The 12,106-nt window shown below is 47.7% G+C and overlaps 2 protein-coding genes across 7 annotated transcripts in view; both read right to left on the reverse strand.

Moving 5' to 3' along the window:
* Positions 1-12,106, reverse strand: part of SMPD3 (sphingomyelin phosphodiesterase 3) — a 567,374-nt gene that overhangs the window by 494,592 nt on the left and 60,676 nt on the right. The window lies entirely within an intron of this gene.
* Positions 416-11,413, reverse strand: LOC143809698 (uncharacterized). The gene is made up of 2 exons (XM_077292742.1): positions 6,528-11,413; positions 416-835 (listed from the first exon to the last, which is right to left on the reverse strand). The coding sequence occupies exon 1, from the start codon at positions 11,267-11,269 to the stop codon at positions 8,423-8,425; it is 2,847 nt and encodes a 948-aa protein (XP_077148857.1). The 5' UTR covers positions 11,270-11,413; the 3' UTR covers positions 416-835; positions 6,528-8,422.

Consider the following 12,106-nt stretch of genomic DNA (forward strand, 5'->3'; position numbering starts at 1 on the left):
TAAAAATAAAAAATCATATTTTTTCATAAAAATTATCTTTTCGCCCCCAATTATTTATTTTCCCAAGGGTAAAAAAAGAAATTAGACCACAAAAGTTGTTGTGCAATTTGTCCTGAGTATGCCGATACCCCATATGTGGGGGTAAACCACTGTTTGGGCGCATGGCAGAGCTCGGAAGGGAAGGAGCGCCATTTGACTTATCAATGCAAAATTGACTGGAATTAAGATGGGACGCCATGTCGCGTTTGGAGAGCCCCTGATGTGCCTAAACATTAACCCCCCCACAAGTGACACCATTTTGGAAAGTAGACCCCCTAAGGAACTTATCTAGATGTGTTTTGAGAGCTTTGATCCCCCAAGTGTTTCACTACAGTTTATAACGCAGAGTCGTGAAAATAAAAATTATTTTTTTTTTCCACAAAAATTATTTTTTAGTCCCCAGTTTTGTATTTTCCCAAGGGTAACAGGAGAAATTGGACCCCAAAAGTTGTTGTCCAATTTGTCCTGAGTATGCTGATACCCCATATGTGGGGGGAACTACTGTTTGGGCGCATGGCAGAGCTCAGAAGTGAAGGAGCGCCATTTGGAATGCAGACTTAGATGGATTGGTCTGCAGGCGTCACGGTGCATTTGCAGAGCCCCTGATGTACCCAAACAGTAGAAACCCCCAAAAGTGACCCCATATTGGAAACAAGACCTCCCAAGGAACTTATCTAGATGTGTTGTGAGAACTTTGAACCCCCAAGTGTTTCACTACAGTTTACAACGCAGAGCCGTGAAAATAAAAAATCCTTTTTTTTCCCACAAAAATGATTTTTAGCCCCCTGTGACAAAACTGTCATGATTCCCAATGGCAGGGAAACATCAAAACACAAAAATAACGGACGAGCTCTGGGTGATGGAATCTCGAGCTGACCGTGAGCTAAATCTACCACACAACTAATAGTAGCCAGGGAGCATACCTACGACTTCCTAGATGCCACGTGCCAGCCGGAGGACTAACCACGCCTGGTAGAGGAAGGAACAGACCTGGCTTACCTCTAGGGAAATACCCCAAAAGATGATAGCAGCCCCCCACATGTAATAACGGTGAGTTAAGAGGAAAAGACATACACAGTATGAAAGTAGATTTAGCAAAGAGAGGTCCACTTACTAGATAGCAGAAGGATACAAAAGAGGACTTCACGGTCAACTGAAAACCCTTTCAAACAACCATCCTGAAATTACTTTAAGACTCCTGTGTCAACTCATGACACAGGAGTGGCAATTTCAGCCCGCAAGAGCTTCCAGCTACAGAGAATAACAAAAACTGCAAACTGGACAAAAGATACAAAACAAAAGGACAAAGTCCACTGAGCTGATCAGCAGACTAGTAGCAGGAACATGCAACCGAAGGCTCTGGTTACAATGATGACCGGCAAGGAAATGACTGGAGAGCAAGGCTAAATAGGAAACTCCCAAACACTGATGGGAGCAGGTGAACTGAGACAGCAAAGCACACACAAGTCACCAGTACCACCAGCAACCACCAGGGGAGCCCAAAAAGCGGATTACAACAGTACCCCCCCCTTAAGGAGGGGGCACCGAACCCTCACGAGAACCGCCAGGGCGATCTGGATGAGCCCTATGAAAGGCACAAACCAAATCCGAGGCATGAACATCAGAGGCAGTTACCCAAGAATTATCTTCCTGACCATAGCCCCTCCATTTAACCAGATATTGAAGTCTCCGTCTGGAAATACGGGAATCCAAGATCTTCTCTACAACGTACTCCAATTCACCCTCCACCAGCACAGGAGCAGGAGGTTCAGTAGAAGGAACCACCGGTACCTCATATCTCCGCAACAACGACCGATGGAATACATTATGGATAGCGAAAGATGCCGGGAGGTCCAAACGAAAGGACACAGGGTTAAGTATCTCCAAAATCCTATAAGGACCGATGAACCGAGGCTTAAACTTAGGAGAAGAAACCCTCATAGGGACAAAACGGGAAGACAACCACACCAAGTCCCCAACACGAAGGCGAGGACCAACACGACGACGGCGGTTAGCAAACTGCTGAGTCCTCTCCTGGGACAACTTCAAATTGTCCACCACTTGTCCCCAAATCTGATGCAACCGATCCACCACCGCATCCACTCCAGGACAATCCAAAGATTCTACCTGACCAGATGAAAAACGAGGATGAAACCCTGAATTGCAAAAGAAAGGAGAAACCAAAGTGGCAGAACTAGCCCGATTATTAAGAGCAAATTCTGCCAACGGCAAAAAGGCAACCCAGTCATCCTGATCCGCAGACACAAAACACCTCAAATAAGTCTCAAAAGTTTGATTAGTTCGCTCCATCTGGCCATTAGTCTGAGGATGGAATGCAGACGAAAAAGACAAATCAATGCCCAACCTGGCACAGAATGCCCGCCAAAATCTAGACACGAACTGGGTTCCCCTGTCAGAAACGATGTTTTCCGGAATACCATGCAAGCGAACCACATTTTGAAAAAATAGAGGAACCAACTCAGATGAGGAAGGCAACTTAGGCAATGGTACCAAATGAACCATTTTAGAAAAACGGTCACACACCACCCAGATGACAGACATCTTCTGAGAAACAGGGAGATCAGAAATAAAGTCCATAGAGATGTGCGTCCAAGGCCTCTTCGGAACAGGCAAGGGCATCAATAACCCACTAGCCCTAGAACAACAAGGCTTGGCCCGAGCACACACATCACAAGACTGCACAAAAACACGCACATCCCGAGACAGGGAAGGCCACCAGAAGGATCTAGCCACCAAATCTCTGGTACCAAAAATTCCAGGATGACCTGCCAGCGAAGAAGAATGAACTTCCGAGATGACTCTACTGGTCCAATCATCAGGAACAAACAGTCTACCAGGCGGACAACGATCAGGTCTATCCGCCTGAAATTCTTGCAAAGCACGTCGCAGATCTGGGGAGACAGCAGACAAAACAACCCCATCCTTCAGGACACCAGCAGGTTCAGAATCCCCAGGAGAGTCAGGCTCAAAACTCCTAGAAAGAGCATCTGCCTTAACATTTTTAGAACCCGGTAAGTATGAAACCACAAAATTAAACCGAGAAAAAACAACGACCATCGTGCCTGTCTAGGATTCAGGCGCCTGGCAGACTCTAGATAAATCAGATTCTTGTGATCAGTCAAAACTACCACCTGATGTCTGGCACCCTCAAGCCAATGACGCCACTCCTCAAATGCCCACTTCATGGCCAAAAGCTCCCGATTACCAACATCATAGTTTCGCTCGGCGGCCGAAAATTTTCGAGAAAAGAACGCACAAGGTCTCATCACTGAGCAGTCAGAACTTTTCTGCGACAAAACCGCCCCCGCTCCGATCTCGGAAGCATCGACCTCAACCTGAAAGGGAAGAGAAACATCAGGCTGGCGCAACACAGGGGCAGACAAAAAGCGGCGCTTAAGCTCCCGAAAGGCCTCCACAGCAGCAGGGGACCAATTGGCAACATCAGCACCCTTTTTGGTCAAATCCGTCAGAGGTTTAGCAACGCCAGAAAAACCAGTTATAAATCGACGATAAAAATTAGCAAAGCCCAAGAATTTCTGAAGACTCTTAAGAGAAGTAGGCTGCGTCCAGTCACAAATAGCCCGAACCTTGACAGGGTCCATCTCAATAGAAGAAGGGGAAAAAATGTACCCCAAAAAGGAAATCTTTTGAACCCCAAAAACACACTTTGAACCCTTTACACGCAAAGAATTCTCCCGCAAAACCTGAAAAACCCTCCTGACCTGTTGAACATGAGACTCCCAGTCATCAGAAAAAATCAAAATATCATCCAAATACACAATCATAAATTTATCCAAATATTCACGGAAAATATCATGCATTAAGGACTGAAAGACTGAAGGTGCATTAGAAAGGCAGAAAGGCATTACTAAATACTCAAAATGGCCCTCAGGCGTATTAAATGCGGTTTTCCACTCATCCCCCTGCTTAATTCGCACCAAATTATACGCCCCACGAAGATCAATCTTAGAGAACCACTTAGCCCCCCTTATGCGAGCAAACAAACCAGTCAGCAAAGGCAACGGATACTGATATTTGACTGTAATTTTATTCAGGAGTCGATAATCAATACAAGGCCTCAGAGAGCCATCCTTTTTAGATACAAAGAAAAAACCAGCTCCTAAAGGAGATGAAGAAGGACGAATATGTCCCTTTTCCAGGGACTCCTTAATATACTCTCGCATAGCAGCATGTTCAGGTACAGATAAGTTAAACAAACGACCCTTTGGAAATTTACTGCCAGGAATCAGATCTATGGCGCAATCACAATCTCTGTGGGGAGGGAGTGAACCAATTTTTGGCTCCTCAAAAATGTCACGATAATCAGACAAAAATGCCGGAATCTCAGAGGGAATAGATGACGAAATGGAAACCAAAGGTATGTCCCCATGAGCCCCCCGACATCCCCAGCTTAACACAGACATTGTTTTCCAGTCAAGGACTGGGTTATGAGATTGTAACCATGGCAATCCAAGCACCAAAACATCATGCAAATTGTACAACACAAGGAAGCGAATCACCTCCTGATGGTCTGGAGTCATACGCATAGTCACTTGCGTCCAAAATTGTGGTTTATTACAAGCCAAAGGCGTAGAATCAATACCCTTCAGAGGTATAGGGACTTCCAGAGGCTCTAAATCAAACCCACAGCGCCTGGCAAAGGACCAATCCATAAGACTCAGAGCGGCGCCAGAGTCCACATAGGCATCCACGGTAATAACTGATAATGAACAAATCAAGGTTACAGACAGAATAAATTTAGACTGTAAAGTGCCAATTGAAATAGACTTGTCAACCTTCCTTGTACGTTTAGAGCATGCTGATATAACATGAGCAGAATCACCACAATAGAAGCATAACCCATTTTTACACCTATAATTCTGCCGCTCGCTTCTGGACAGAATTCTGTCACATTGCATTTTCTCTGGCGTCTCTTCAGAAGATACCGCCAAATGGTGCACGGGTTTGCGCTCCCGCAAACGCCGATCAATCTGAATAGCCATTGTCATGGACTCATTCAGACCTGTGGGCGCAGGGAACCCGACCATAACATGTTTAACGGCATCAGAAAGGCCCTCTCTGAAATTTGCCGCTAGGGCGCACTCATTCCACTGAGTAAGCACAGACCATCTACGAAATTTTTGGCAGTATATCTCAGCTTCATCTTGCCCTTGAGATAGGGCTATCAAAGCTTTTTCAGCTTGAATCTCCAAATTAGGTTCCTCATAAAGCAACCCTAAAGCCAGAAAAAACGCATCCACATTGAGCAACGCAGGATCCCCTGGTGTCAATGAAAATGCCCAATTTTGAGGGTCACCTCGCAGCAAAGAGATTACAATCTTAACCTGCTGGACAGGATCTCCAGAGGAGTGAGGTCTGAGAGAAAGGAACAATTTACAATTATATTTGAAATTCAGGAACCGAGATCTATCTCCGGAAAACACCTCTGGTGTAGGAATTTTAGGTTCAGACATCGGAGTATATATAACAAAATCTTGTAATTTTTGAACCTTGGTAGCAAGATTATTTAAACCTACAGCCAAACTCTGAGGGTCCATCTTTAAACAGGTGAGATCAGAGCCATTCAAGGATTAGAAGGAGAGAAAGGCAAAGGCTGTAATTAGAGCTGAAATACAACTGATCCAACTATGGAGCAAGCATAGGGGGGGAAAAAAAAAAAAATCTACAGACTTCTTTTTTCTCTCCTTTCTTCTGCCAATAACTTTAACATGGGCCGGTCATACTGTCATGATTCCCAATGGCAGGGAAACATCAAAACACAAAAATAACGGACGAGCTCTGGGTGATGGAATCTCGAGCTGACCGTGAGCTAAATCTACCACACAACTAATAGTAGCCAGGGAGCATACCTACGACTTCCTAGATGCCACGCGCCAGCCGGAGGACTAACTACGCCTGGTAGAGGAAGGAACTGACCTGGCTTACCTCTAGGGAAATACCCCAAAAGATGATAGCAGCCCCCCACATGTAATAACGGTGAGTTAAGAGGAAAAGACATACACAGTATGAAAGTAGATTTAGCAAAGAGAGGTCCACTTACTAGATAGCAGAAGGATACAAAAGAGGACTTCATGGTCAACTGAAAACCCTTTCAAACAACCATCCTGAAATTACTTTAAGACTCCTGTGTCAACTCATGACCCAGGAGTGGCAATTTCAGCCCGCAAGAGCTTCCAGCTACAGAGAATAACAAAAACTGCAAACTGGACAAAAGATACAAAACAAAAGGACAAAGTCCACTGAGCTGATCAGCAGACTAGTAGCAGGAACATGCAACCGAAGGCTCTGGTTACAATGATGACCGGCAAGGAAATGACTGGAGAGCAAGGCTAAATAGGAAACTCCCAAACACTGATGGGAGCAGGTGAACTGAGACAGCAAAGCACACACAAGTCACCAGTACCACCAGCAACCACCAGGGGAGCCCAAAAAGCGGATTACAACACAAAACACTTCGGGATCGCCTTTGCTGGGGTCAAAGGTCACGTGGTTTGTGCATTGAATCTGAGGCGTACAGCAGGTTTCTTAGCAAACTGACTTCAGGTCAGATTTATTAACGTGAAAGCAACATAGATAAAACAAAGCATAAAAAAAAATCCTAGCCTGTCCGGCACTAACTAAACAAATACGCTGCTATCTAACAACTGGGGGGGCTTCTCCCACCCAGCTAACAACACACAGTGCTTGAGCACAGCTCTCACTCACATTTTTCTCACACAGACAGGCAATCTGTGTGCCCCAGGCTGACACCGGAAACTCTCAGCTGGTCATCCTTTATTCCCGCACTCATTAACCCATCATTATCCTGAAGATACTGAGCGGCCTAATTCACATAGGACAAATACGTGGGCGAGATATACCTGTCCCCGACTACCAGACCGACATGATTCTTACATATCCTCCCCCCCTGCTCAGACCACTCAGGTCGAGCAAGAACACTCTCGAAACAGTGCACTCGGGACAGGGCATCAGCGTTCCCCATCTGCTCCCCGGGGCGGTGCTCCACTGTGAAAGAGTAAGCCTGCAGGGCAAGGAACCACCGGGTTACCCGACTATTACGGTCTTTGTGGAGGTGCATCCACTTGAGAGGGGCATGGTCCGTGACCAGCTTAAACTTCCTACCTGCCAGGTAATACTTGAGGGAGTCGAGAGCCCATTTAATGGCTAGGCACTCTTTTTCAACCACGGCATACCTCTGCTCATGTACATTCAGTTTCCGGCTGAGGTAGAGGACCGGGTGTTCCACTCCGTCCCTCACCTGGGAAAGTACAGCTCTGACACCAGTATCAGAGGCATCAGTTTGGACCACAAACTCGCTGCTGAAATCAGGAGTCACTAATACGGGCTGAGAGCACAAAGCTCGTTTCAGGCTGTGGAAGGCCTCTCCAGCCGCTGAGGTCCATTTTACCATGACGGAACCCTTCCCTTTGGTAAGATCCGTCAAGGGGGTAGCCATGGCTGCAAAATTGGATATGAACCGGCGATAATAGCCGGCGATCCCCAGGAAAGCTTGTACTTGTTTCTTGTTCACTGGTTGCGGCCAGCCCTGAATTGCCTGTATTTTGTCGATCTGTGGTTTAACCACTCCTCTGCCAATCATGTAGCCCAAGTAGCGGGCTTCTTCAAGTCCGATGTGACATTTCTTGGGGTTTGCCGTTAAGCCTGCGTCTCGTAGGTCATCAATCACCGCCTGTACCTTCCGGAGGTGAGTTTCCCAGTCCAAACTGTAAATTACGATGTCATCCAGGTAGGCCGAAGCGTACTGCCTGTGGGGCCTCAAGACCCGATCCATCAACCTCTGGAACGTTGCTGGAGCTCCGTGAAGTCCAAACGGCATGTAGACATACTGGAACAGACCTTCCGGTGTAGCAAATGCCGTCTTCTCTCTGGCCGCCTCAGCCAGAGGGATCTGCCAGTACCCCTTTGTTAGATCCAGGGTCGTAATGTATCGGGCTTTACCCAGCCGGTCGATTAACTCATCGACCCGAGGCATAGGGTACGCATCAAATTTAGAAACCGCATTCAGTTTCCTAAAGTCATTACAAAACCGTATAGAGCCATCCGGCTTAGGTATCAACACGATTGGACTGGACCAGGCGCTGTGTGACTCTTCAATGACTCCTAAGTCCAACATTGCCACCACCTCCCGGGAGACGGCTTCACGGCGTGCTTCCGGAGTCCGGTATGGCTTCACATGAACTGTGACACCGGGTTCTGTAACAATCTCATGTTTCACCAGCTTAGTCCGGCCAGGTTTTTCCGAGAAAAACTGTCGGTTCTGTAACAAAAACTGCTTAACCTCAGATTTTTGTTGTTCCGAGAGAGTTTCGGCAATCTGCACCTACGGTACGGTAGGTGCGCAAACCGGACGGGGCAGATCCGCCGTTAGGGCAGAGCGGTCTTTCCAGGGTTTTATCAGATTCACATGATAAATCTGTTCTGGTTTTCTCTTACCGGGCTGGTACACTTTATAGTTCACCTCACCAACTCTTTCCATGACCTCAAAGGGACCCTGCCATTTCGCCAGAAATTTACTATCCACTGTAGGGATTAGGACCAACACCCTATCCCCGGATGCAAACGTACGGACCTTAGCACCTCTATCATAACTTTGCCTCTGGGCTCCCTGGGCCTGTAACATATGGTCCCTAACAATGGGCATGACAGCAGCAATACGGTCCTGCATTTGTGTTACATGGTCGATCACCGTTTTAAAGGGAGTGACTTGACCTTCCCAGGTTTCTTTTGTGACGTCCAACAGTCCCCGGGGACGACGGGCGTACAACAGTTCGAAAGGCGAAAACCCTGTGGAAGACTGGGGAACTTCCCTAATGGCAAACAGCAAATAGGGTAGCAAGTAATCCCAGTTCTTCCCATCTTTGTCTATCGCCTTCCGGAGCATCTGTTTTAAGGTTTTGTTGAACCGCTCAACCAGGCCATCTGTTTGAGGGTGATAGACAGACGTACGCAACTGGTCTATTTGTAAGAGTCTGCAGAGCTCCTTCATCACCCTTGACATAAAGGGAGTCCCCTGGTCGGTGAGTATCTGTTTTGGAATTCCCACCCGACTAAACACTTGTACCAACTCTTTGGCGATCGTTTTGGTAGCAGTGTTACGTAAAGGGACGGCTTCTGGGTAACGAGTGGCATAGTCCATGATGACGAGGATATGTTGGTGCCCACGTGCGGACCGGGGGAGGGGCCCAACCAGATCCATCCCAATTCTCTCAAAAGGGACTCCAATGATAGGGAGGGGTACCAAAGGGCTACAGAACCGAGTTTTAGGCGCAGAGATTTGGCACTCTGGACAGGACTCACAATAGTTACGTACATCACTATGTATTCCGGGCCACACAAAACAATGCGATATCCTTTCTGTGGTTTTCTGTACCCCCAGATGTCCCCCCATTATATGTCCGTGGGCCAGGTCCAGTACCTTCCGCCGATAAGGTTTGGGTACCACTAACTGTTGCACAGTGTCTTCTCCTTTTTTCTCTACCTGGTAGAGCAAATCATTTTCAAGAACCATGTACGGGTACGCTAGCCTAGTGTCAGGTTCTACGGGTACCCCATCTATCATTTTTACATTTTTCCTAGCCGGAATCAGGGTAGAATCTTTCATTTGTTCGCTGTGGAAGTCATCCAACTGGACTCCCAAATCTGGCAGGCCAGGTGCTGGATGACTGTCTGCCTCTCGCTGAGTTTCCTCAGTTTCCTCAGTTTCCTCAGTTTCCCCCGCCAGAACTGAGCAGGGGAACTGAAGGTTAGTTTCAATAACCTCCCCAGCAACGTCTTCCTGTGGGTCCTCCTCTAGGAGTTCGGGACCTCCAGATGGCATGGGAAAAGACTCACAGCTACCGTGAAGGAGCAACTGATTCTCCCACAACTGCCAGAAATGGGGAAAATCCCTGCCCAGGATTACATCCTGTAACAATGCGGGAACGAGTCCCACCTTGTGTTGCACAGACCCATAGGGAGTGGAAATCGATATGACCGCTGTTAGGTACGAGCAGGTGTCACCATGCACACACGTTACAGAAAATTTGTCAGACGAACCAGATGGAAGTGCCACCAGACTAGCTTTCACCAGAGTCACCACACTTCCAGAGTCTAGTAATGCCACAATACTTTTCCCATCAACAGATAATTCACACAGGTGTTTCGCTATATCATTTTGACCCGCATTCACATTCACTAGCCGTGTAACCAAAGACATGCATTTCTTAGAGTCTGTAACATCGCACTGCATGGGTTCAGTGGTAACCGGACAGTTCGCAGAGATATGGCCCTTCTCACGGCAGCGGAAACACCTAACAGGCCCCCTACTGAGACCACCGTCCAACCCTCTCGGTCTCGGAGTACGAGCAGTCCCGTGTTCCTTCCCCACAGTTTTTGACAATTTTCCTTCACCCGTAGTCGCTGGAACAGTCTTACCGGTTCCACGAGGAGAAGGCACAGACCGGGTGCTAGCGGTTTTGTCGGGAAGTCCTTCTGTCACGGAATAACGCTCGACCAACTCCACAAGTTGATCCGCTGTCGTGGGATTTCCTTGGCTTACCCACTTTTTCAGCCCTGGTGGTAGTACTCTCAGGTACTTGTCCAAGACAATCCGCTGGATTATTTCGGGTGTTGTCAGTACCTCGGGTTGCAGCCATTTCTTTGTCAAGCAGATCAGGTCGAACATCTGAGACCGCGCCGGTTTATCTTGCTGATATGTCCACTGGTGTACCCTCTGTGCACGGACAGCCGTCGTTACACCCAGCCGGGCCAGGATCTCAACTTTCAGCTTCTCGAAGTCCTGAGCGACTTCCGGGTCCAAGTCATGGTAAGCTTTTTGGGCCTCGCCGGAGAGAAATGGAGCAATCAAATCGGCCCAGCGTGCCTTCGGCCACTTCTCCCTCAACGCCGTCCGCTCAAACGTTGTCAGGTATGCCTCGACGTCATCTTCTGCAGTCAACTTTTGCCAGTATCGACTCACATGGATCCTTCTGGACTCTGCTTCCGGGTCTGCCTCAGGCATGCTCACCAGGCGCTGCGCCACCTGTTGGAGGAGCTGGCGGTCTGCAACCGTCATGTCCATTAACTCCTTCAGCTGTGCGGACATCAAGCGATTAGCTTCATGCTGTGCAGCAGTGGCCTGCTGCTGTACGGCAGTGGACTGTACTAGGGCTTTCACCACGTCTTCCATACTGTCGCCTGTGCCACGTGTTTGCCCGCATTCTCCACCACAATGTGACAAAACACTTCGGGATCGCCTTTGCTGGGGTCAAAGGTCACGTGGTTTGTGCATTGAATCTGAGGCGTACAGCAGGTTTCTTAGCAGACTGACTTCAGGTCAGATTTATTAACGTGAAAGCAACATAGATAAAACAAAGCATAAAAATAAATCCTAGCCTGTCCGGCACTAACTAAACAAATACGCTGCTATCTAACAACTGGGGGGCTTCTCCCACCCAGCTAACAACACACAGTGCTTGAGCACAGCTCTCACTCACATTTGTCTCACACAGACAGGCAATCTGTGTGCCCCAGGCTGACACCGGAAACTCTCAGCTGGTCATCCTTTATTCCCGCACTCATTAACCCATCATTATCCTGAAGATACTGAGTGGCCTAATTCACATAGGACAAATACTTGGGCGAGATATACCTGTCCCCGACTACCAGACCGACATGATTCTTACACCCCCCAAATTTATATTTTCCCAAGGGTAACAAGAGAACTTGGACCCCAAAAGTTGTTGTCCAATTTGTCCCGAGTACGCTGATGCCCGATATGTTGGGGTAAACCCCTGTTTGGGCGCACGGCAAAGCTCGGAAGGGAAGGAGCACAGTTTTACTTTTTCAATGCAGAATTGGCTGGAATTGAGATCGGACGCCATGTCGCGTTTGGAGAGCCCCTGATGTGCCTAAACAGTGGAAACTCCCCAATTCTAACTGAAACCCTAATCCAAACACACCCATAACCCTAATCCCAACTGTAACCCTAACCACACCCCTAAGCCTGACACACCCCTAACTCTAA

This window comes from Ranitomeya variabilis, chromosome 2 (genome assembly GCF_051348905.1).
Source record: "Ranitomeya variabilis isolate aRanVar5 chromosome 2, aRanVar5.hap1, whole genome shotgun sequence".
Lineage (NCBI taxonomy): Eukaryota > Metazoa > Chordata > Amphibia > Anura > Dendrobatidae > Ranitomeya > Ranitomeya variabilis.